The sequence below is a fragment of the Pristiophorus japonicus genome, chromosome 18 (genome assembly GCF_044704955.1).
Source record: "Pristiophorus japonicus isolate sPriJap1 chromosome 18, sPriJap1.hap1, whole genome shotgun sequence".
Lineage (NCBI taxonomy): Eukaryota > Metazoa > Chordata > Chondrichthyes > Pristiophoridae > Pristiophorus > Pristiophorus japonicus.
In genome coordinates this window covers 42,043,471-42,070,736 of record NC_091994.1, presented here as the reverse complement: position 1 = coordinate 42,070,736, position 27,266 = coordinate 42,043,471, and the positions used below count along the sequence as shown (strand labels likewise).

General features: G+C 43.8%; 1 protein-coding gene across 3 annotated transcripts in view; it reads left to right on the top strand.

Annotated features, from left to right (window-relative positions):
• The window catches only part of hdgfl2 (HDGF like 2), a 116,665-nt gene that overhangs the window by 50,267 nt on the left and 39,132 nt on the right, over positions 1-27,266 (top strand). For all 3 annotated transcript variants that reach the window (XM_070859916.1, XM_070859918.1, XM_070859915.1), the window contains exons 2-3: positions 24,397-24,473; positions 25,095-25,233. In XM_070859916.1, the coding sequence (XP_070716017.1) occupies positions 24,397-24,473; positions 25,095-25,233 (216 nt within the window). The remainder of the gene's footprint in view (positions 1-24,396; positions 24,474-25,094; positions 25,234-27,266) is intronic.

Here is a 27,266-nt window from a genome sequence, read left to right as displayed (position 1 = left end):
TGTCTTTGTTGTACAAGGGCACATTCGAACCAAAATTTAAAGAAGATAGCTTCTTGAATTGTGCCTGCTTACTTGCGTTTTGATATGAGTTTGCCGAAAATTGGCTTTGTGTCTGTAGTTTGGTGCTCTGTCTGCTGTAATTCCTTTTTTTTAATTGGCTTTGTTTTCCAACCAAGAATTGCATATATTGTGAGGGAATTTGAGTTTCTTTTGGCCCAAGTTGAATATTGTTCTGTACCTGAAGCAGGCCTCTTTCAATTGAAAGTCATCCTGGACCCAAGGTCACTGTCGCAGTGTGTTTTCGTAACTTTTTATGCAAATTTATTCAATCTGACATCAAATGTGAATTTAGGGCTTAAAGCTAGCTGATTATTTTTGTTTTTAAATAAAATATTTTTGTTGCATATTATACACTCTTGTTATAGGAGATAATTTGTTTTAGAAAAGATCTGAATTAGAAGTTGCTGGTGTTCTTACGACTGTGGGTATGTTCACCCTTTATCGAGTGACACTAAAGTTTGTAGACTTGAAGCACCCCAAATTCGAACTCTAGTCACTGCTGAGTGAGCAGTTTTCCACTGGAGCAGTGGTATGGTGTCAAAGGTGCCTGGGGCGGGGGGGGCGGGGGAAGGAAGGAAGGAATCAATCAGAATTCATATTCTGAACACATGCTGGACCTGCAGTGCAAATTGGTTGGTATCTGTAAAGAGATAAGACAGGTTTCGACATTTTGGGTGTGTATCAATTTCAGTTCTGTCACTACAGTGCATATAAGAGTGCAGCTGAGAGTTTTGTGGATAGTGTGTTTCAGGAGATAGTCACCTCGCAGCTACAGAGAGTTCAGGAAGAGAGGGAGGGAGTGAGTGAGTGAGTGAACATTTGGCAGACCAGGAGGAACAGGAAGGAAGTGCAGGAATTCCCTGGGAGTGTTGAATACCAGTGAGGGTGATGACACCTGAGGAGGAGTGCAGTCAGAAGCAAATCCACAGCACTGTGGGAGACTTGGCTGCACAGGCAAGAAAGTGTAGAAATGCAGTTATCATCAGGGAGATGGACAGACGTTCCTGCAACCACAGACGTGAGTCCCGAATGGTGTGTTGCCTCCTTGGTGCCAGGGTAAAGGATATCACTGAACGGGTGTAGGACATCTGCGAGAAGGTGGTGAACAGTCAAAAGTCATGGTCCATGTTGGAACCAATGAGATAAGAACATAAGAAATGAGAGCAGGAGTAGGTCATATGGCCCTTCAAGCCTGCTCCACCATTCAATAAGATCATGTCTGAACTTCTACATCAACTCCACTTTCCCGCTCTAGCCCCCTATCCCTTGATTCGCTTCGTGCCCCAAAAATCTATTGATCTCAGTCTTAAACATATTCATCAACTGAGCATCTGCAGCCCTCTGGGGTAGAGAATTCCAAAGATTCACAACCCTCTGAGTGAAGACCCTTATCCTTTGACCCCTAGTTCTAGACTCTCCAGTTAGGGGAAACAGCCTCTCCACATCTTCCCTGCCAAGCCCCCCTAAGAATTTTATACGTTTCAATGAGATCACCTCTCATTCTTCTAAACTCAAGAGTATAGGCCCATTCTACTCAATCTCTCATAGGACAGCTCTCTATCCCAGGAATCAGTCTAGTAAACCTTTGTTGTACCACTCTAAGGCCAGTATATCCTTCCTTGGGTAAGGAATCCAAAACAATATACAATACTCCAGGTGTGGTCTCACCAAAGCCCTAAACAATGACTTCCTTACTTTTATACTCCAACTCCCTTGCAATAAAGGCTAGCATACCATTTGCTTTCTGTACCTGCATGTTAACTTTCTGTGATTCGTGTACAAGGACATCCAAATCCCTCGGAATACCAACATTTACCAGTCTCTCGCCTTTTTAAAAAATATTCTTCTTTTCCATTCTTCCTACCAAAGTGGATAATTTCACAATTTGCTCGATTATATTTCATCTGCCACCTTCTTGCCCAGTTAATTAACCAATCCAGATCCCTTTGCAGCCTCTTTGCATCCTCCTCACAGCTTACTTTCCCACCTAGCTTTGTATTGTCAGTTCAAGTACTGATCCTTGCGGTACTCCACTAGTTACACCGTCATCCCAAAAATGACCCATTTATTCCTACTTTGTTTTTTGTTCGTTAACCAATCCTCAATCCATGTCAATATATTGCCCCCAATCCAAGAATCCCTAATCTTGTGTAACAACCTCATGTGTGGCACCTTATCAAATGTCTTCTGAAAATCCAAATATACTACATCCACTGGTTCCCCCTTGTCTACTCTGCTAGTTCCACCCTCAAAAAAAAATAGATTTGTCAAACATGATTTCCCTTTCATAATGTGTTTTTCCAAATTTCCTATTGCCACATCCTTAATAATAGATTCTAGCATTTCCCTACTACTGATAGGCTAACTGGCCTATAGTTGCTTATTTGCTCTCTCCCGCCTTTCTTGAACAGCAGGGTTACATTTGCAATGTTCCAATCCACGGGGACCATTCTAGAATCTAGGGCATTCTGGAAGATCAAAACCAATGCATCCACTATCTCTGCAGCCACCTCTCTTAAAATCTTACAATATAGGCCAGCGGGTCCAGAGAATTTGTCAGATTTTAGTTCCATTAATTTCTTTAATAATTTGTTCTTCACTCTCATTAGACCCTTCATTCCCTTCGATGTTCATTGGTCCTGAAATTCCAGTCAGGGGCTTCTTTTGGACGAACGCCTCCAACCGGAGAATTTTTACGAAATTACCTGGTGCTCCCGGAGGAGCGTCTGATTCCGGTGGGGAGGTCTTCTCTTCCCGCATTGCGGAGCGCGCTCCTATCCTCCAGGTTCCCACGCAGAAGGTGCAGTCACATGTGACTGCTCAACCAATCAGATACAGTATTCCACAGCTTTCTCACTAATAGCAATGAGAACTCCGTATCTACCAGTTCTCATTGCTAATGAGAAAAACAAACCAAACATACTAAACACATATAATAAATAAAAAATACATCTCGTATAATTAAAATTAATTGAAATTTAAGTTAATAAATGCATTAGAAAAAATATATATATTTCCGACTTTTTTTTAAAGTTTTGTAATTGGGGTTAAAAATAAACTTAGTGGGCAGGGTTTTTAACAATAAAATGTGTTTTTTAAAATTAAATTATTTTTGAGTGATTTAAAAGTTTTACGCCTGTAAAAGTAGACATACACGCCTGCTTTTATCAGGCGCAAGAGTTTTGAGGACATTTGCTGGGCAAGATATGGGTAAATCCCGCAATCTTGCCCTTGCGAATGTCCTTGTTCCTGCTTGACAGATCGGAAAAGCCCGTTTTCAGCACATACGCATTGTGCGCTGAAAACTGGCTTTTGCGATGTATGGACCCGGGAAGCTGAGATTTCCAGGCCAGTATGTCTTCTACTGTGCAGACAGATACAAAATATTTGTTAAACACATCTACCATTTCCTTAATCTCCATTTTAGTATCTCCTGTCTCTGCCTCTCAGAGACCCATGTTTACTTTTGCTAATCTCTTCCTTTTTACATACTTGTAAAAGCTCTTCCAACCTGTTTGTTTTTTGCTAGTTTACTCTCATTCTATTTTCTTACCTTCAATTTCTTGGTCATCCTTTGTGGATTTTTAAAACTCTCCCAATCCTCAGACTTGCTCCTCTTTTTGGCAACATTTTAAGCCTCTTTTAATCTAATGCTATCCTGAACTGCTCTGGTTTGATATGGATGTAACACTTTTCCAATGCAGTTTTTATTCCTCAAGGGAATTCGTTGAGAATTATGAATGATTTCTTTTACCATTGCTTATCTACCATCATATCTTTTCATCTAATTTCCAAATCGACCTTGGCCAACTCGCCTCTCATAACTCCGTAATTGGCGTTGTTTAAATTTAAGACCCTAGTTTCGGACTTAACCATTTCATAGTAAGTTTATCATATTATAATCACTCTTCCCCAGGGAGTCCTTTACTATAAGATTCCTAATTAGCCCTGTCTCTTTACACAATACTAGATCTAAAATAGCCTGTTCCCAAGTTGCTTCCGACAAATTGTTCTAGAAAACTGTCTTAAATGCATTCCATGAACTCGTCCTCCACGCTACTTTTGCCAATTTGGTTTGCCCAGTCTATATGAAGATTAAAGTTCACCATGATTATTGCAGTACCCTTGTTACATGCTCCTCTAATTTCCTGATTTATACTCTGTTCAACACTCTGATTACTGGTAGGGGGCCCATAAACTACTCCCACCAGTGTTTTCTGTGTTATTTCTCAGTTTCACCTGTACTGATTCTACATCCTCATTTTCTGGGCTAAGATCCTTTCTCACTACTGTCTTTATTATTAGGGCTACCCCACCTCCTTTTCCATTTTGCTTAACTTTTCTAAATGTCAAGTGCCCTGGAATATTTAGTTCCCAACATTGGTCACTGTGCAACTATGTCTCAGTAATGGCTGCTAGATGAAACCCAATTAACACTATTTGTGCCATTAATTCATCTATCTTGTTATGAATGCTTTGTGCATTCAGATATAGTGCCTTTAATTTTAACTTTTTACTATTTTTCCTTTTTATATGGCTTTCGTTTTAATGGGGCCAAGTTTCGGTCTGAATTGCTCCTGTTTTTTTGGAGCGACTGGTTTAGAACGGAGTATCTTAGAAATTTGAATTCTTGGCATTTAATTTGCTCCAGTTCTAGTCAGTTAGAACAGTTTCACTTTGGAACAGAATTTTATTTTCAAAAGGGGGCGTGTCCGGCCACTTACGCCTGTTTTCAAAGTTTAGGCAGTGAAAACATACTCCAAACTAACTTAGGATGGAGTAAGTGAAGATTTTTGTACGTTCGAAAAAACCTTGTCTACACTTTAGAAAATCAGGCGTAGGTTACAAATTAGGCGTAGGGAACGAGGGGAGTGGGGGGGGAAGAGAAGTCATTAAATTCTACAATCAATCCTTAGTTATACTGATACAAATATTATACAAATAAATCCAACCTGAATAAAAATTTATAAGCAAAGAAAAGATTAAATAAACCATGTTCCTACCTGTGTGAAACAGCAGCAGCCTTTGAGCTGCTGTGCTTCAGGCTGGAGGCAGGCAGGGGTGTGGCGTCAGTGTCTCGACGGCAGCCCCAACAGCGGCAGCAAGCAGCCTTTGAGCTGAGCTGCGGTGCTGCAGGCAGGCCTTCATTCTGTTAGTGGCTGGCCGGCAGCCGAAGAATCAACACCGGACACACGCAACTTTCCAAGGGGGTTGAGGCCATTCGGCCACGCTTAAGAGGCGGCGTCAGTGGCTTGACGGCAGCCGAAGATACAGCAGCAGCCTTCGAGCTGTGAGGGGGACTGAGGCCATTTGGACAGGGAGAGGCAGCCACATAGACAGTTTTATACTTAAATTTGCATAATGGGTGCTGCATTGTCAACACCACGTATTATGCAATGGTTCGCCATCAATTCACTGCATAAGAGAGAATTGATTAGAGCTCACCGCACCAGGAACGTCGTAGCCCATAGGTTGATGGGCAGGAGACCTTACCCACGTCGACAATATCGAGCCAGGCGCTCGTACCTGGACATGAGCGAGGCTGATTGTGTGAAAAGGCTGCGTTTTCGCAGAGAAGTTGTCACTGAGATCTGTGATATGGTGAGAGCAGATTTGCAGCCCAGAAGCGGAACGCCAACTGCCCTGTCTGTTGCAGTGAAGGTAACAGCTGCACTTTCTTTCTATGCCTCGGGATCGTTTTAGGCTACAACTGGAGATGTGTGTGCCATCTCTCAACGGACAATACATGCCTGCATTTACCAGGTCACGGCTGCACTGTATGCGCGAAGGAATGACTTCATCAATTTCCCAATGACCGCACAAGTGATCCATGAGAGGGCTGTGGGCTTCTTCAGGATTGCCAGCTTCCCAAAGGTACAGGGCTGCATTGATTGTACCCACATAGCCTTGCGAGCACCTGTGGAGGATTCTGAGCAGCGCATCATGTCAGTCGATGCGAGATACCCTGGCAGCACCCACGATGCGTTCATCCTATGTGACCGCGTTATATCTGACATGTTTCAGCAGCAGCCAGAAGGGCAGAGCTGGCTACTGGGAGACAAAGGGTATGGCCTGACCACCTGGCTCATGACGTCCCTACGCGTGACACGGACAGAAGCTGACCGTCGATACAACATGGCGCACATTGCGACGCGCAGCATCATTGAGAGGACCATTGGCATATTGAAACAGCGATTCCGATGCCTGGACCATTCCGGAGGACAGTTGCTATACTCTCCTCAGATTGTCGGTCATTTCATTGTTGTGTGCTGCATGCTTCATAACTTAGCCATCATGAGGCAGCAGGAGCTGGTAGTGGAACCAGAAGACCTACGTGAGGGTCCAGTGCATGATGATAGTATTACGGAAGAGCAGGATATGGATGATAATGACGATCAGGAAAGCATGCAAGTGCCGGAGCACGAGGTCAGAGGAGGGTCGTCCATCGTGCCCCTTTAACAATTGCTCGAGCCTTGCGCCAGCAACTCATCTGTGAACGCTTCAACTACTGATGCCTGAGAGCTCTGTGACCACTTTTGCGCATGGACACGTTCATTCTTTGCAGTTGTTCCTACGTTGTGTTGTGTTAATGGAACATGAAACCGTTGTAATGAAAAAAAATTTTATTGAAAAGTTAACGTCACTGTAATAAAATATTTGTTGTATCAAATATGACTCTTGAAGATCACTTGTAAAGTTACAAAACAATTTCTATGTGAAAAATTTTACACTCTTGTAAGATCACTTAAACTTCAAGATCACTTTTTAGATGCAAAATTAAATAAGTTACAGAATGTGAGAGCATTTACACTATAAGATCACTTGAAAACCATAAGATCCCTTATAAGTTGTAAAGTTACAAAACAATTTCAATTTGAAAAACGGTACTACAGCTACATCAAGAACAAGAACAAAAACAAAAGCAGCAAAGAAAGGCTGCAACCATGTCTCATCCATATCTCAGTGAATGTTCACTTCCTCATGGGGGTGTCATTTGATTGGCTGGGCTGTGTGCCCTTATTGCAGCAGCTACCTCAACCAGGCCCTCCCTGATGGCCTGTGCCGACACTTGCATGGCCCTCCCTGATGGCCTGTGCCATCATTTGCATGCCCTCCCTGACGGCCTGTGCTGTCGATTGCCCTCCCTCTGACATTCCCTTCCTAAGTTCCCATGTCATTACTGCTATTTCTCCCGTCAGGACCGTCAACTCTTCACCCACTGCACTGACGCCACCGATGCCATAACCTGAGTCGCATCTGTTGCACGCTGCATCTCAGGAGAGCGTGTCTCCAATCTCCTTCTCCTCTGCCTGGGTCTGCCTCGTGGCACCACTACACTGGGAGGCGCAGGAACGGACGGTGGGGCGCTCGGTGTTGCAAGTGGCACCACTACACAAGGAGGCGCGGGCTGGGACTGTGGGACGCTTTGTGTTCCAGACGGCAGAACTAGAGGGAGAAGCTCGGGCTGGAACGGTAGGACGCTCTGTGTTGCAGACGGCAGTACTAGAGAGAGAGGCTGGACTGGGATGGTGGGGCGCTCTGTGTTCCAGACGACAGCACTCAAGTGCGAGCCATGGTCTGGGATGTTGGACGAATGGGTGTAAACTGCTCCATGATATCAGCAGCAACACTGGGACCCGCAACATCAGAATCAAAGCCATGGAAGGTGGAACCAAGACCTATGCTAGAGGTTGAAACTCTGATGCCCCTTGATGGGGGCTCATAAATATTAATTTGGAAGCTCTCCCCGCAGACATTTCAGTCACCGCTGCCATCATCCAGTCTGGTTCGTCCGCAGCTGGTTGTACTGGTTCTTGTTCTGTGCCCTCAGGATCCTCAGGGTTGGCATCATCAACAACAACATCATCATCATCATGCTCTGCAAAATACATCAGAACAGTCAAATGTTTAACAGCAAGGGAGGGGGCCGGATGGGTGGCATAAGTACTCTCACACATAGCAGGTTAGGCAGCAGGTTGATTTAAAGGGCCACGATGCATTTTCAGGACTTACCCTCTTCCTTGCGTGCGGGCCCAGCTTGTGCTGTACTGATTGCTTTTCTCCATGTACGACTCATCATAGCAGCTACCCTTTGTTTCAAGGGTGTCAGTGGATGCAGATTGGGCATGCCTCCTCCTGTCCGAGTTGCCTCCCTTTTGTTGTGGGCCAATTTCTTCTGCAAAGAGTAAAATCTAACTTTTTACAGAGTGTGTCAGTCTGCAAGGTGGGACATACAGATAGCCAGATTACAATTATGATTAAATTAAAAATGGGAAATATTACTTACACTAACTACTTGACCAAGGTCATGCCATTTCTTTTTACACTGGCTTCCAGATCTCATGGTATGCACCACTGCGCAGTAATCTTCTGCAACTTGGTTCCACCGTTTCTTTTCTTTTGGTGGCACTTTTATGCGACCTCTGTTGCTGGTATCTAGCTCCTGCCATCTCTGCTCAATTACGTTGACTAATATCTCTACTTCCTCATGCAAGAAATTCTTTGTTCTTGGTGGACGTTGATCCATTGCAAAGTTGAATTGGCACTCTTATTTCTCAAAACACACAGTCCTTAATTTGCATGCCCCATGCAGCACCCGTTCTGCAAGTTTAGCAGTGAAAAGCTGAACTCACTGATTTCAGCAGGTGATTTATTCAACAATGCTGCTAAAAGCACTCCCTCACACACAAAAATATCTCACAAATTAAGTTACAAGCCTTTCCAGGGGTCCAAGAGACAAATGTTCACTTTTTCTCCACTCCCTTTAAAAATTGCCAAGTGACAATGTTTGTTTGACACTGCGCGCACGCTCCAACGTGCACGGGCAGGGTTGCTGGCACGACGTTGGCTCATTTAAATTAGACCCACCCCCCACTGCTTAGAGAATCGGCGCGAGTGTTTGGCCCCGCCCCCCGCTGTGAAGTGCGTGCCGCGCCAAGCTGAGTTCAAACTCCGAGGAGCCGGAGAATTAAACAGTTTTTCTGCGCAATTTTAGGCGCAAAGAACAGGCGTGCAGCTCGGGGCCGCGCCGTTTTCGGCGCAGCCGGAAACTTGGGGCCAATGTTGTTAAACTCTCCCTTCCTGACACAATCTGTTTGATCTTACCCAAATCTCTACTGAGCTATACAACCATGACTTTTCTCTTCAGACGTATAAATTTACTCTTGCCTGAACCCTCTCTCCCCCTTATTAGTTTAAAGCCCTAGTTATTCGATTTGCTAGGACACTGGTCCCAACCTGGTTTAAGTGGAGTCCATCCAAATGGAACAATTCCTTTTTTCTCCAGTGCTGGTGCCAGTGCCCTATGAATTGAAACCCCTGCCTCCCATACCACACTTTCAGCCACACATTTAAACCCTAATACAAAAGCAAAATACTGCAGATGCTGGAATTTGAAATAGAAACAGAATATGCTGGAAATCTCAGTCCACTTCCCTGCCCATGTACAGGAGTACAGGTGCATATGTGTACTGGAAAACTTCCTTAATCAGTATGTTTCTACCCCAAAGAGGAAGGAACCAGTGCTGGATCAAGTTCTGGGGAATGCAGTATGGCAAGTGGTACATGTTTCAGTAGGAGAAAACCTGGGAAATCATGATCATCATATAATGAGGTTTATTCACGGAAAGCGACAAAGAAAAATTGACGGTGAAAATACCCAACTGGAAGAGAGCCAATTTTAGTGATTTGGGGTGGGATCGAGACAGGTGGACTGGAAACTAAGGTTCAATTTTCCCCAGTTATCTGTGCCGCTTTTTTTGGCGTAAATTAAAATATCTAAGTTTCTCCCAAGTTTCTGCACCAACGTAACTCAGTTACGATTTTTTTAGGTTAGTATTTTTTTGCGTCATGAGGATGTAACCTGATGTCGGTGCCAGTTTTTCAGATTTATGCAAGTTTGGCCAACTTACATTTTTCTGACGACGGCGTATGTGACCACTCCCAAAAAGCCTTCTGGGCATTTAAGAAAAACCAGCGCACATAAAAAAAATCGGCGCAGAAAGACGCCATTGTTTTTATGCGAAGATTTGGAGGGAGTCGGGAAGAAATTAAATATGCATCATGAAGCTTGATTTTTTTTTTCAAACTCAAAACGGAGAAAATGGAAATCTAATGCAATTCTTTAATTTTTTTTTCCAAAGTGCCACGCCACCACCGAGCGTCTCCTCATCGGGCTCGAGGGTCGGAGCGTCGGCTGGCAGAATCGCTCCCTCGCCCGGGTACGGGGCTCGGGGCTCGGCTTGAAAAGAAGCCCGGGGGGTCGGGGGGGGAAGCCGAACCCCTGTGTCCGGGCGAGGGCCCGATTCTGCCAGCCGACCCTCTAGCCCAGTGAGGTGGTGTTCGGTCGGTGGTGGGGTGGTATTTTGAAAAAAATCTAGCATTAAAGAATTGCATTAGACTTGGTTGCCCCAAATGTCCTCATTGAATGCCTAGCTTCCCTATTGCGTGTGTTCAAACCAGGGTGTGGTCCATACTATGGTGTCGACCTTTTGGAGAGAGAGGGGAGAGAAGCTTTATCTCCTTGTCCTGCTGTTTTGAGCTTCTTGCAAAGGTACAATTTAATTTTTGGGACAATATTGACAATGCCTTCTGCATGATGGTGCTGCGGAGGAGACAATTGATTCGACGTCACCTCATGAGGAACCTCCGAGCACGTAGGATGATGGGCAGGAAACCTTGCTCATGCCTGGTATATCGAGACAGGCGTTCAAACCTGCACCTGAGTGATGCAGACTGTGTAAGAAGGCTGCGTTTCCGCAAATAAGTTGTAACCGAGATCGGAGAGTTAGTAAAAGCAGACCTGCAACCTAGAAGCGTCAAGAGGACTACTTTGTCAGTTGAAGTGAAGGTTACAGCTGCACTTTCATTCTATGCATCTGGATCATTCCAGGCCACAACTGGGGATGTGTGCGCCATTTCTCAACACGCAGGTGACTGCTGCACTATATGCCCGGAGGAATGACTATATAAATTTCCCTATGACTGCTCAGGCAATGTGTGACAGGGCTGTGGGCTTCTCCAGGATTGCTGGCTTCCCAAAGGTACAAGGCAGCATTGATTGTACCCATATCGCCTTGCAAGCACCTTTTTTGGAGGATTCCGAGATGTACAGGAACAGAAAAGGCTTCCACTCCGCACAGCTCATGTGTGACGACATGCATCGCATCATGTCAGTTGATGCGAGATACCCTGGAATCACCCACGATGCATTCATCCTACGTGAGCGCTATATCTGGCATGTTTCAGCAGCAACCAGAAAGGCAGAGCTGGCTGCTGGGAGACGAAGGGTACGGCCTCGCCACCTGGCTCATGACGCCCCTACGCGTAACCTGAACGGAAACTGACTGGGAATACAACATGTCTCGCATTGCGACGCACAGTATAATAGAGAGGACCGTTGGCATCTTGAAACAATGTTTCCGATGCCTGGACCATTCCGGAGGCTGCTTACAATACTCCCCTGAGATTGTCGGTCAATTCACTGTTTTGTGTATTGCATGCTGCATAACTTAGCCATCATAAGGCAGCAGCAGCTGGTAGTGAAAGACCCACTTGAGGTGGCCGTGGCTGATGATGAGGAGGAAGATGCAGATGACCAGGAGGATGAGGAAGCCATGCAACTATCTGAACCTAAAGCACGACGGCGGAGGAGCTTTGCGCTAGCAACTCATCCATGAATGCTTTGCTGCCTGAAGGCTCAGCGGCAACTGTTCCATTAGTCGACCATGTTTACTGTTTGGACCTGTTCGTAATGTTGTGTTGTGTTAATGGAACAAATAATGGAAATTGACTCTTCTTTACTTCAAAAAGTTGTGTTAATAATGGAAATGATTCAGTTATAATTTAAAATAAATTTTATTGAAAGGTTTAACACTTGTTTGTATTTAACTTAACTTTAATAAAAATATTCTTGTCAAACTTTAAAGTTTTCAGTTAAGATCACTTACAAACTTTTAAACTTGTAAATCTACATAACTTACAAAAACTTTTAATTTGAGAACAGTTCCAACAGTAACCACAACAGCAGCAAAGAAAAGCTGCACCCATCTCTCTCCCACCTTATTCTAAGACCGCCCGCTGCGCTTGGTCTTGTTGACTCCACCCCTGCCCGCAGGCGGTGGCGCAGCATTTCTCTGGTTGCTACCAAGCTTATTCTTTCGAGCATCTCTCACTTCTTGATGGGGGCGGTAATGTGGAAGGCCCGGCTTGGGCCTCTTCAGAGGCTGGTCTGGGGATTGGAGTGGGAGTGGGAGTGGCAGTTGATTCTGTCAATGGCCGCGGGGTCTGGGCGTGTTCCCTTGTTGCAGCAGCTAACTCCGACATTCCCTCCCTCATGTGCCCTGACATTGTCACAACTACCTGCAACATTCCCCCTCTCATGTTCACCGACAGTGCTGCCTGCGACATTCCCTCCCTCATGTGCCAGGACAGTGTTCCCATTTCTCGTGAGAGTGTTGTTGCTTCTCCCGACAGTCCCTATATCATCACCCATCATACTGATGGTGTCCAGGAGTGATAGCGTAAGGTCAATGCTCTCCGCACTCATTGCCATCATCTGAACCACATCTGTTAGATCCTGCACCTCAAGAGAGTGCTATTGAGCTCTCCTTCCCTTCCTCACTCTGGGTGTGGCTCACTGCATCCCACTGGGTCCCGCAGCCTCGGACGGTGAGGCCCTGGGTGTGCCTTGCTGCATTCCACTGGGACCCGCAACCTCGGACGGTGGGGCCCTGGGTGTGCCTCGCTGCACCCTATTGGAATCCCCAGCCTCGGACTGAGAGACACTATGGAATGTCCGAACACTCATACCACTCAGGAAAGGGCCTGGTACCTCAATGGGCGGCACCTGCACCACCTCCAGAGTGAGTACAACAGTGGGGGCTTCATCCATCCTCTCCCCCTTGCCCCCATGCTCTCAATTTGGAAGGTGGGATTGGAAGATGTTCTCCTTCAGGCTCGTCCGCATCTGAATCTTTTTCTGCATCGGTTTCAGCCTCGTCGGGGTTGGCCTCAAGTTCTGCAAAATGTAACAGAACAGACAAATGGTTAACAGCAGAGGAGGGGGCAGGGTGGCATGAGTAGGCTCTCACAGCACAGGCAGCCATCTTATTTGAAGGACCACGATGAACGATAGCACATTGCATCAGCCGAAGCACAACTGATGGAGACATCCCCATGAACCGAAGCATGGCTAGCCCGTGCAGAACTTAACATTTAGCAAAGCCAGACTGTGGAATTTGCAGGACTTGCCCTCTCCCTCGAGTGTGGGCCCAGCTTGTGCAGTGGTAGTTGCTTTTCTCCAGGTAGGACCCATCAAAGCAGCAACCCTCTCCAAGGGTGTCAGTGGGTGCCGATTTGCTGGGCCTCCTCCTTTTCGAGTTCTCTCTCTCTCTCTTGTGTGGCACCTTCTTCTACAAAGAAGAAAATATACAGATGGTCACATTTACAATTGCAATTCCAGTGAATAAATTAAAATATTACATACACTAACTACTTGACCAAGGTCCTGCCACTTTTTGCACTGGCCTCCAGACCTCTGGGTGGTCACCATTGCACAGTAATCTTCTGCAAGTTGGTTCCAGCGTTTCTTTTCTTTTGGTGAAACTTTTATGTGACCTTTGTTGGTGTTCAGCTCATGCCATCTGGCCTAAATTACAGTAATTGGTGCCTCCATTTCATCCTGTGAGAAATTCTTGATTCTTGAGCTACGTTTTATATTGTATTGCAGCTCCGATTTTTCCACTGAGAATTAAGGTTCTCTCACACAACTGGCTCTTTAAAAATGGCTGACTGCAGACCGGGAGCTGTACTGAGCACGTGCGCCCATAGCAGTCATGTAAAAAAAAGTTCTTTTTCTTTTCGCGCATACGCAGAAGGGGGCTCATAGTTTTTTCGGCGCAGACGTTAGGCTCCACCCCCTCGATGCTAAAGGACAGGCTGTGGCGCCAATTTTAAAAAAAATAGAACGGGGAAACTTGTTTTTTTTGGAGTAGCCGTGGCAAAAAAAAGGGCGAAATTCTTGAATATACCAAAAAACGGCATTGAGGAAAATTGAGCCCAACTAAGATTGGCGAGGAACACAGTAAATGAGCAATGACAGGCCTTCAAGGCTGAGATAGTTTGGGTACAAACCAAGCATATTCCCAGAAGGAGGGCATCCAACGCTAGAGCTCCCTGAATGACAAAGAAAATGGAGGTTAAAATAAAACAGAAAAAGGAGATTTATGACCAATGTCAGGTATAGAACACAGAGTGCAGGGGGAAATTGAAAAAGGATACAAGAAGGGCAAAGTGAGAATATGAGAAAAGATTAGCAGGGAACCCAAAAATCTTTTATAAACAAAAACAGTAAAAGGATAGGCCGATTGGGGACAAGATTGGAAATCTTGGTGTCAGTCCAATGGGCCAGTGTTAATTTTTAGCCCTATGTGAGTACAGTTAATGAACCAGCACCATTTTCTGATATTCTCCATTTGCCTTGTAGCCTGCGCTTTCTTAGTGCAGCTCATGTGCAGCTAAAATGTTGACTGATTCAACACTTATTAGTTTCCCTAACTTTACCAAGGTATTGGAGGGTGCCTCTTTGTGAGATAGTGTGGCAGGAAATGTTTGTGTCTGCAATGTTTTATAGATTTGCAAGACAAAAAATGATTTGAGTGTGAACATATATAAAATATGATCTTGAAATAATCTCCCCTGTTGCACTTTCCTGCTTGCTCTTGTCTGAGGTTGATGCAGAAATATTTATCTAAAATAAACTTTATCCCTTAGATTTTTCTTTTATCCAGAAGAGCAAGCGTGATTCATTGTTTGGCATAAGAATTGCAGTTTGTAACTTTGAGTTGTGATGCATTCCTCTTGCTGCAAATGTCACTGGTCAAGGTCAGGGCTAAGATCAAGCTCAGCTAAAGTTATTGTGTGACACATGAACTTAAAATTTAGACTGGGAGAGGAGGAAAAGCCATGCTGTAAAATTATGATGATGGTTAAAAGTAGAGAAAAAGAGAAGGACTTGGAAGAAAAATTGGATAGCAACCCTGACCAATAGAAGATAGTTAATAGTTCTCTTGTGACTTACAGTATTGGGATCACTAACTTAGTTGTATAAATGGCAATCTCTTTAATTTTAAAAGCTGATTTCTGGAACAAAATTGTTTTAATGGTGAAGGAAAGAAATTCCTCTTAATGGAAAATGGGCGCAATAACTATTTTTGCTTTTAAATTTTCATGCTTGTGCTTCCTGAAGTAGTACAACTCAGATTGAAAACTCTGGAGTGGGAGGATTTCTTTACTCTGTGATGCTGCATGTATGTTGGTGCTCCTGCACCTTTCTCAGTAGGGACTGTGGATCATACCTCTTGACACTAATTTGCATGTGCTAGTAACTTCTAGACTCTCCTTGTCTCTTCGGGGACTAAGCCTGCCAACATCATCATCATAGGCAGTCTTTTGGGGTCGAGGATGACTTGCTTCCACACTAAAAGTGAGTACTCAGGTGACTGATGAACTCATTTTAAACGGTGGAAGATGCGTGTACGTGAATTCTTTTAGCGTGCTAACACATGGTCCCCAGTCCCAGGATAGAATTTGTACATTCCTGCAATTTGTTACGAGTAATTAGTACTAGTCAGTCACTGTAAGAACTTATCTGTTACTGTTTTCAACTGTACGCTTGCTTTACTAAATTGTGGGGTTCTTATTAGCAGCAGTACTTGCTTACAGTTAGATTTGCTATCTAACATGGAATAACATTTAAACTGCATGTCGATGTATTGCATAGTGCTTTTTGTTCTGATATCAGGAGAGCAAAGTTTTGTATTTGCAAATGATGCTTATTGATATCTGGTATTAAACCAGTCCCTGGAACAGTACAGATAGATGCCAGCTGCAGCTTTCAGCAGGTGCTGTGATCAAACTTGAAACCTGTGGCTTTGGATGAATTTCGATACATCATTTGACTTGCACCTTGTTTATTTCCTCTTATATTGCTGTAGCTTACTATGCAAATGCAGTGACAAATCGGTGCACGTTCACTCATTCGAATTACTAACTCCCAGCCACAGACACAAAATTTGAATAGTTACTCAGTAATTATAATTTCAGGACATCCACACATGTATGGTTGCTCAGATTTAAATGTATTGGTGAACGCAGGTGTTGAAACATTAACTTTTTGAAAACTGCTTTATTGTTTTGAAATCGAGATTTCTGTTGAAGTTTGCATGCAAATCATGTAAGTTGAATGCACATTGCTGTTCTTTTTCATGCCCCATAGCATAATATGCGAAACAACCCAAGTGCCATTGTTGCTTAGAACAGACTAATTCTCCCCAATACAGAAAAATAGCTCATAAAACCCCATCAAAAAATGGAGAATGTGAAGAACTGTAGAAATGCAAATCCTAATTGAGATTATGCTGATAGTGTTCCAGATACTTCATGCAAAATAGATCTGAGCAGACTACAGCTCCATGAATTGTCATTTTCACTTGTGCACCGCTACTGAAACATAGGTTTTATATGCACTGCCACCCCAGGTAGTGACCTTGCCAGATTGCTTTGTTGTTTTGGGCCTAATCTAATATAGGACATTTTTAACCCTTTTTTTTAGAAATGTTACCTTGATACATAGAAATGTTACCATGATACATAACTGCTGCTAGTCTTTAAAAGATATAATGGGAGCATTGATAATTGAAGATTTGGACTATTTTACTAATTTTTGCAGAAAATTATGTCTGTACACAGCTCCTGCCAACTTTTTCAGTTATAAATTCCTGTATCCACATTTGAAGTGGAAACTGCCCATTTAAACTTGTCACAATGTAATTACACCCTCACACCAGTGGGGACACTGCAGCACCGCTATTAGGAAGAGGGTGTAATTCAAACACAACAAATTTACATAGGCAATTTTTGTTATAAATGTGGATGTAGGAATTTATAGTGGAAATATATATAAAGGGCAGAACTTATAACTTTAAAGCAGGGCTGAATTACATCTGTGTCCCGGTCTAGTTCTCCCCTGACCTCTAACCCCACTTCACCCGAAGACAACATTTGTGTCTGCCATGCCATGGGAGATTGATGCATCGCAGATTAAGAGAAAAAGGAGCCAAGGAAACTAAATGAAGGAAGGGCTTTTGTGAATAAAGACTGTGCATGCATGGAAAGTGCCCCGGCTATACTATATAGTAAAGAAATGGGGAACAAAAGTGTGGGCACGTTCCTTTTTTTTTCTTGCCCACTTTCCCTTTTGCTGTGACTATTAATTCCTTATTGGTGTACAGTAGCATAGATTCTAGTTGCCCTGCAATGCCTTAGCCAAATGGCCATTATTCATATCTGAGCCTTGCAGTGAGTGTTGGCAAGCTATCGAATCACAGGGGCAACACAGCTGAGCACAATCTATCTTCCTCTATCGTCCACACTTCTAATAATGTTGCTGGATAATGCTCTTTTCCATTTCCCGCCCCAACCCAAGGTGGTTGTTATCTGTAGCGTCCCTACCACAGCTGCAATTCCAGCTAGATCCACTAGCTCCGATTGACTGGGAATCAGGATATGTAGCTTTCAAATTTTCTCCCCATCTGCTCTGAACTTGCTGGCTCCTGAGAGGGTGGGTGCCATGTAATCATTCTTCAAATGCTGAGCCCAGTGGTGATTGTTAGCAGGCTATTCAACCAGTGAACCCAATCCTGTTCTCTCCTGATATTCACACACATGTGCTTTCCAGCAGGGGTTACTGGATAACACTACAGGTATGGAACTGTGCGGAAATGTATAAAACAAAATAAATAATAGTATCTCCCCAACCCTGGGGCCAGTTGTAATATCTCAATTGCTGCTCTGACTGAGATCAGGTGTTGGACCTGGGATCACCTGGCATAATAATACATGAGGTGCTTGCTGTCTTTACTCACAAGGCCTTTGGGCAGAGTGTTAACTACATTTGGACCGGAATTGCAACTACACTGTCGGAGTGAACTTGTACCCATGTCTGCAGCACGTATTGGGGCCGAAATTGTCCCTTTCGATAAGGCCTCTGACCGCTGGAAAGCGGCGGCCACGAGGCGGTGTGGAATGGTCGTCGGCTCGCCATGGAAGGGTCGCCATTTTAGAAATTGCCACCCTCTGGAACGGAGTGGTGTCCAGAACCACTCCGCCCGTTTTCCCGCTGTGCCGACCCCTTACCGCCTGGCAGAGACCCCTCACTAAGTTGCCCCTTACCTGAAGTTGCCCCCCGGGAGCGGCCCCACCACCGGCTTTTGCTGTTGGTGTATTCTGTGTGAAATGGCGACATGGTTGCCCTTAAAGGAAAGGGCGCACTGCCGCAGCCGCCTTGGTATTTATTTTGTCGGCTGACTGCCAGGTCGGCTTGACAACTATGCCCCCGGGTTCGGCCGGGCTGCAAACAGACAGCCTGGCACCCCCTCTTGGGTGCCAGCTTGCTGGCCTGGCCGAAACACTCCCTGATGGCCCAGTGGACCTAGCTAAAATGAATGCGGAATTCGCAGCGGCTCTCCCCTTTAACTGAAGGGGAGAGATGTTGTGACGCACCAGCACAATGGCGTCATCCGCGCGCTGGTCACTGACAGCCTCGGATACTCCGTCCCGCCTCCACTTCCGCTGCACTAGTGGCAGTCACTCTGCTCCGCTCCTACCCCGCTGCGGAACCTGCACCCCCCCCCCCCCCCCCCCCCTCCAGAGGAGCTGAATTTCGCTGGATAGGCTGATGCATCCATTGCGGTGGCCAGAACACTTCAAAACGGTAGGTGCACCCCATTTCCAGCGGAAGGCAATTTCTACCCCATTATGTCTCCCCAGGGTGATCCTCTCATGCAATTTGTTGAAAATAGATGTATATTTATTTGATGTTAATTGTTTGAAAATCCATTTTAAATGATCAAGAATAAATGAATTACTGATGCAAAACAATCTTTATGCTAAGCTCTTTACATGTAAAGTTTTATTTAACAAATTATAAGAATATTTCAAGGCATCTGATCTAAAAGGAATTGTTTGTATAGCAGATCCTGCATAGAGTGAAAGGACACCCCAAGGTTATATTGTGTTTAGAACTTGGGTCAATTTCATAAGTTTGTATTCAGCCGAGTAGTAATTGCTGAGAAGACTCGTAATTAAAAAGAATACAGAAATAGATTTGAAATTCAAATCACAGAATGATATAGCACAGAAGGAGGCCGTTCAGCCTGCTGTGCCTGTGCTGGCTCTTTGAAAGAGCTATCCAATTAGTCCCACTCCTCTGCCCTGTCTCCACAGCCCTGCACATTTTTCCCCTTCATGTATTTTGCCAGTTCCCTTTTGAAAGTTTATTATTGAATCTGCTTCTACCACCGTTTCAGGTAATTTTAGGTCCTTGAATTTAGATTATCTTGAGCTAAAATAAACTGGTGTTTCTTTTGAGAACTGAACTGCTTGTATGAGCTCGCCACAAACTCCAGACTGATGCTTTCTATGTGTTTACAACTTCTGGCAAATATTCAAAAGGCTGGGAAAGAAATGACTGTTTCTTTGCTACAGTTGAGGTCAGCTGAGCGCTGCAGCTGTGCTACTTTGTTGAATATTACCATGCTTTCACTCTGGATGCTTAGAGTTATAATCTAGCCAGGCCCATTTTTCATCCAAGGAAAAGATAAAAGAAATAGTTTACAAGAGAGCTTGTTTGAGGGGAAAAAAATGGTTATATATATATATATATATTTATATATATTTATTGCTCAGCAGTTCCTCCTGATGACCCAAGATAATCAGTTGTGTGATCTGAAAGCGTGCATTGGCAACTTTGTGCAGTTTGCAGTACTCGTGCGCTATGCCACTGGGGTGCTTTTAGTATGCCAGAGGCATGAATTCAAAATACTATAAATGATGTCAGTAAAATGAAGAAAGAATTGAGTTCTAAAGCCAGTAATTGGCCATCGTATTAGTTTAATGGGCTGTGATCAAATACTTCACAGGACATGGTTGTTTCTTTGCTGTCGGGGGGTTGATGGTTATGTCTGTGCAGTGTAGCAGGCCAGGATTGAATGGTGGGAATGAAGAAACACTGCAGGTTTTCTCTTGGTACCTTTTTGAATGTAGGGCTGGGTGGCTAAATTGTTGCATCTCTTCCTGTGTCCTAGTCAATATTTATCCTTCAATCAACATCACTCAAACAGTCATGTATCTCATTGCAATTTGTAGGACCTTGCTATGTGCAAATTGGCTGCCACATTTCCCTACATTACAACAATAACTACACTTCAGAAGTACTTCCTTGGCGGTAAAGTGCTTTGAGATATCCTGAGATCGTAAAAGGTGCTATATAAATGCAAGTTCTTTCTTTTATTTCCCCAGCATTGGCATCCCTCACCTCGAGGTGCAGCAAAATGTGTTGTGCACCAGACCCTGGGTTTGCCTCAGAGTTTCCTGGATGCCAGGTTTATGTTTTCTGTTGAACTTGCCTGTGACTAGAGAACAGGAGGTGGATACTTAAGAGGGAAAATAGAATTTAAAAGTAAAAAGTGGCACAGAAGCTAAAATTGAGTTGAGAAATTATAGCAATAATTGTGAGTATGATATTCTAACTATTACTGAAAGAAGGGCAGTTATGGCAACTCAACATTCCTGATTACAGGGTTTTCAGATGGGAGAGAGAGGTGGGTTTAAAAAAAAAAGGAAGGGTTGCAGTATTGATTAAAGAAACAATTACAGCTGTGAGGAGGGATGATATGTTGGAAGGATCATCAAATGAGGCCACATGGGTCGAATTGAAGAACGAAAAAGGGGCGATCACACTGCTGGGAGTGTACTATACACCCCCAAACAGTCAGCGGGAGATAGAAGAGCAAATATGTAGGCAATAGAGAACTTCTTTAGCCAGTCTGTAGCAAGCCCAACCAGGGAGGGGTGATTCTGGACTTAGTTTTAGGGAATGAAGCTCGGCAGGTGGAAGGAGTATCAATGGAAGAGCATTTTGCTGCTAGTGATCATAATTCAGTTAGATTTAGGGTACTTATGGAAAAGGACAAAGACCAGGAATAAAAGTTCTCAATTGGGGAAAAAGCCAGTTCTGCTAAACTGAGATGTGATTTAGCCATAATGGACTGGAAACAGCTATTTGAAGGTAAATCAGTTTCAGAACAGTGCGAAGCATTCAAGGAGTAGATCTAGAGGGTTCAAAGCAAGTATATTTCTGTAAAGAAAAAGAGGGGACTAACAAATCTAGAGCCCCCTGGATGTTAAGGGACATACAGGGTAGGATAAAGAAAAAAGGGAGGCTTATGACAGATACCGAGGGTTCAATACTGCAGAAACTCTAGAGGAGTATAGAAAGTGCAGAGGTGCAAATAAGCAAAATTTGGAGAGCTTGAAAACATTTTGGCAAGGAAAACCCAAAGATGTTTTAATAATACATTAAGAGCAAGAGCATAACTTTAAAAAAAGAGTAGAGCCTATTCGAGACCATAAAGGTAATCTGTGTGTGGAGGAGGAAGATGTGGGTATGGTTCTTAATGAATACTTTGCATCACCCCTCTTTTTTGCGAAAACAGACGCAATCAGGAAGGAGGTGTATGAAATATTAGATGAAATAAACATCGTGAGAGAGGAAGTATTAAGGGGTTTCGCAGCTTTGAAAGTGGATAAATCCCCAGGCCTTGATGAAATGTATCCCAGGCTGTTAAGAGAAGCAAAAGAGGAAATAGCAAAGGCTCTGACCATCATTTTCCAATCCTCTCTAGTTACAGGTGTGGTACTAGAGGACTGCTAACGTGGTACCTTCGTTTAAAAAGGGAGAAAGAGATAGACAGAGTAATTACAGGACAGTCAACCTAACCTCGGTGGTGGGAAAATTATTGGAAAAAATTCTGAGGGACAAGATAAATCTTCATTTAGAAAGACACTGATTAATCAAGGACAGTCAGCATGGATTTGTTAAGGGAGGGTCGTGTCTGACTAACGATTGCATTTTTTGAGGAGGTAACCAGGTGTGTAGGGCGTTTGATGTAGTGTATATGGATTTTAGCAAGGCTTTTGATAAGGTCCCACATAGCAAACTGGTCACTAAGTTAAAAGCCCATGGGATCCAGGGCAAAGTAGCAAGTTGATCCAAAAGGCAGGAAGCAAAGGGTAATGGTTGATGGGTGTTTTTGTGACTGGATGACTGTTTCCAGTGAGATTCCACAGGGTCAGTATTAGGTCCCTTGCTTTTTGTGGTATATATCAATGAGTTAGACTTTAATGTAGGGGCAATGATTAAGACGTTTGCAGATGATCCTAAAATCGGCTGTGTGGTTGATAATGAAGAAGAAAGCTGTAGACTATAGGAAGATATCAATGAACTGGTCAGGTGGGCAGAACAGTGGCAAATGGAATTCAATCCACAGAAGTAAGTGTGAGGTAATGCATTTAGGGAGGGCTAACAAGGCACGGGAATACACATTAAATGGTGGGACACTGAAGTGCAGAGGAGCAAAGGGATCTTGGAGTACATGCCCACAGATCCCTGCAGGTAGCAGGCCAGGTAGATAAGGTGGTTAAGAAGGCATACGGAATGCCTGCCTTTATTAGCTGAGGCATAGAATATAAGCAGGGAAGTTATGCTTGAACTGTATAAAATGCTAGTTATGCCACAGCTAGAGTAGTGCGTCCAGTTCTGGTCACCACATTACAGGAAAGATGTGATTGCACTAGAGAGGGTACAGAGGAGATTTACGAGGATGTTGCCTGGACTGGAGAATTTTAGCTATGAGGATAGATTAGATAGGTTGGGTTTGTTTTCTTTGGTACAGAGGGGGCTGAGGCGAGATCTTATTGAGGTGTATAAAATTATGAGGGGCCTAGATATAGTGGATAGAAAGGGCCTATTTCCCTTAACAGAGGGGTCGACACCAGGGGGCATACATTTAAAGTAATTGGTAGAAAGTTTAGAGGGGATTTGAGGGGAGATTTTTTCATCCAGAGGGTGGTGGGTGTGTAGAACTCACTGCCTGAAAGGGTGGTAGAGGCAGAAACCCTCACCACATTTAAAAAGTACTTTGATGTGCACTTGAAGTGCCGTAACCTACAGGGTGCTGGGATAAGAGCTGGAAAGTGGGATTAGGCTGGGTAACTTTGTGTCTGCGCCGGCCAACAATGGGCCGCAATGGCCTCTTTCCGTGCTGCAAATTTCTATGATTCTATGTTACGTTCAGAAATGGTTACATAGAAACATAGAAAATAGGTGCAGGAGTAGGCCATTCGGCCCTTCGAGCCTGCACCGCCATTCAATAAGATCATGGCTTATTATTCCCTCAGTATCCCTTTCCTGCTTTCTCTCCATACCCCTTGATCCCCTTAGCCATAACTCCCTCTTGAATATATCCAATGAACTGGCATCAACAACTCTCTGCGGCAGGGAATTCCATAGGTTAACAACTCTCTGAGTGAAGAAGTTTCTCAGTCCTAAATGGCCTACCCCTTATCCTCAGACTATGTCCCCTGGTTCTGGACTTCCCCAACATCGGGAACATTCTACCCGCATCTAACCGGTCCACTCCTGCCAGAATCTTATACGTTTCTATGAGATCCCCTCTCATCCTTCTAAACTCCAGTGAATAAAGGCCCAATTGATCCAGTCTCTCCTCATATGACAGTCCAGCCATCCCTGGAATTAGTCTGGTGAACCTTCGCTGCACTCCCTCAATAGCAAGAACGTCCTTCCTCAGATTAGGAGACCAAAACTGTACACAATATTCCAGGTGAGGCCTCACTAAGGCCCTGTACAACTGCAGTAAGACCTCTCTGCTCCTATACTCAAATCCCCTAGCTATGAAGGCCAACATACCATTTGCCGCCTTCACCGCCTGCTGTACCTGCATGCCCACTTTCAGTGACTGATGAACCATGACACCCAGGTCTCGTTGCACCTCTCCTTTTCCTAATCTGCCGCCATCCAGATAATATTCTGCCTTCCAGTTTTTGCCCCCAAAATGGATAACCTCACATTTATCCACATTTTACGGTCAGCATTGAATGGCAGAGCAGACTTGAGGGGTCGCATGGCCTACTCCTCCTGCTTCTAATTCTTGGCTTCTGAACATGGATAACTGTTACTGATGAAGTTACAACATTTGTTTCCCTGATTATTAACATTCCAATAATTTGCATGTCAAAATTATTGGAATTTTGACATGCAAAATTGTCAAAATTACGACCCAAACACATCATTGGGCGTGTGTGTTCGAAATGTGTAAAAGGAGCTGTTCATGTTGAAAAATTAGTATTTGTTGAATTTTGTATTCTTCACTGAATAGTAACCCTAAAGTATATTAATTCCATATTGTTCGATTTCAGATTGACGATGTTGCAGAAGGAGCTGTGAAACCGCCATCAAATAAATACCCAATTTTCTTCTATGGCACTCATGAAACGTACGTATCTCTGCCTTGTAACTAATGTAGTGTATGATCAGTCATCATATTTCAGTTGTGAATCTGGATTTGTTTACCAGCATACACCATAATTTTCTAGTTTTCAATCCTGAAAGCTTTTCAGTGTGGTGCTTGTATACAGGAATGAGTCCTTGTTTTGCCAAGTAGTAGCAGGTTTCAGTCTGGTCACTGTTGGCACACTTTCTACAAAAGGTGATGTTTAATTACGTGTAGTGTTCAAGGAAATAATTGACAGTGGTTTAGAGTATTTTAGAAGGACAGATATGTCAGTTTTTGCAATGCATGGTTGGGCCACAGCCTCAAATATAGTTAGCAAATAAAATGCTAAAAAGTAATCTCTAATCTTGTATTTTGCCTTTACTTTTAAATCAAACAAAACTGCAAAGGAGAAGGAAATGTTATCTGAGGAAAATACTCCCTGATTTGCAATCCTTTGATTTTGCACTCTTAAATCTCCTTCTCTCCTTTCCCTACTTTCATCCTCAAATTGTGACCCATTTTGTGTTTTATGCATAATTGCATAAATAATGTTTGAAGCTAATGTTGTCTCTTAACCCATGTGGTCAGTTAGTTTATGTTTATTTTATTTTCATTGTCCAGGGCATTTTTGGGACCAAAAGATATTTTCCTTTTTGAAAAATACAAAGACAAATATGGGAAACCAAACAAGAGGAAAGGATTCAATGAAGGTTTGTGGGAAATACAAAACAACCCGAACGTCAGCTTTGCTGCACCACTGGTGAGTTGGGCATCATCCTGTTCTTGTGTTGAGTTCCAGTGTTCCAAACCAAATTGATGCCAATGCTGTGCATGACAGCAAGAGATGTGGGCCTAGTGGCTGTGAAATGTTGTGGTAATTTTAAGATCATCTCCAAAAGTTCTATTGTTAATAGGGTTATACTATGTTAACCTTGGGAATCTTTCACTTGTGTATAACTAACAGCAATGGTGCAGGTGGAAATTATCAAAAATTTGAGATTGAGGATAAAAATGACTTGTGTTGTCCAAATGTTCGAGCTCACAATACCAAATTGCCACGTGCATTATGGAGGCAGATGGGGAAGTAAACTGGGAATTACTGCTTTTTATTTTGCAATTCTTTTTAAAATATATGTATTATTAATGTATGAAAAACCAGGGAGGAGAAGAAACCATTTGGCCAATCAAGGTTTGTCTCATTGTAGCTATAACAAATTATGGATCATCTGTGCCATCAGGGGAAGACCATTCTGCAGCATGTTTAGGGGACTAGGAGGTACACCTAATCAACAAGTGATTTTGGACAGGTGAAAGTGCAGTTGGTGCAGGAGAGTGGGACCACATTCTGTGATGTATTGCAGGGAAACTATTTCAGTCTTGATATGGATGTAGGCTATCCAGAGCTAGATAAAGGCTGTAAAGAAAATCCAGGCTGAAGCAGTCTCCACACAGCTAATGGCAACTGCAATCTGATTCAGCAAGAGGTTCCACAGCTGAACCCAGCTTGACCACAGGCTGCAGGGGATAAGAGATTTCTGTTGTAGCAGGCAGAAGATTTCTTGCATGAAATTTCCCAGCACACAACCAACTAGGGACACCCAAGTAGATTTAACAGACTAACTTTATGCCCAAAGCCTGGCAAGCTCAGGTAGCCTAGGTCATCCGGGCACATATAAATCCAGTGGAGTTGTAAGAAGAGGCTTTTTGATTTGACAAAGGAGATCAAAACCAACTGGCAGTGTTCCAACCATTAGTGGTTCCTTGGTTGTATTGCTGATGACTATTTAAAGTAGCCCTTGATATCCACTTGCTGAGCACTGCGGTAAGAGCAGATTGTTGCAACACTTTTATTAGCCCTCATCATTATCATAGGCAGTCCCTCGGAATCGGGGAAGACGTGAGTCCTTAGGTGGCTCAACAGTCCAATACAAGAGCCACCGTCCCTGTCACAGGTGGGACAGATAGTCGTTGAGGGAAAGGGTGGGTGGGACTGGTTTGCCGCACGCTCCTTCTGCTGCCTGTGCTTGATTTCTGCATTCTCTCGGCGATGAGACTCTGGTTGCTCGGCGCCCTCTCAGATGCACTTCCTCCACTTAGGGCGGTCTTTGGCCAGGAACTCCCAGGTGTCAGTGGGGATGTTGCACTTTTTCAGGGAGGCTTTCAAGGTGTCCTTGTAACGTTTCCTCTGCCCACCTTTGGCTCGTTTGCTGTGAAGGAGTTCCGAGTAGAGCGCTTGCTTTGGGAGTCTCGTGTCTGGCATGCAAACAATGTGGCCTGTTATTAGCCCTATACGTCCAGTGATATGACTTGAATATTGTAGAATGTGAGAGCAGATACTACTCATGTTCATTATTTAAAAAATCTTTTACAAGCGTGGGTATCAATATCGTGGGACCAATACATGTCAGATGTAGATCAGGGATACCATACATATTGACAATGGTAGACTATTGTATTATGGTACCCAGATGCAATGGCTCTTCATACATACCAACACCATGGCCAGCACTATGTCAGAAATGTTTGCCCTGATTGGGTTCCCAGAAAATATTCTGCTGACCTGGGTGTTGATTTGATATCCATTAGGGCTGCGCTCAGTGGAGCAATGCCAGGTAATATGATTCTGTTCTACCCAACACCATCCTCACACAAATTGGCTGATGAAATGGTGTATTGGCACCCTGAAATGCATGTTGCACATGTACACTGGATAGGATCACAAGAACAATTAGCATTTTATATGGTGCCTAATGTAGTAAAACGTCCCAAGACGTGTCACGAGTGATATCAAAC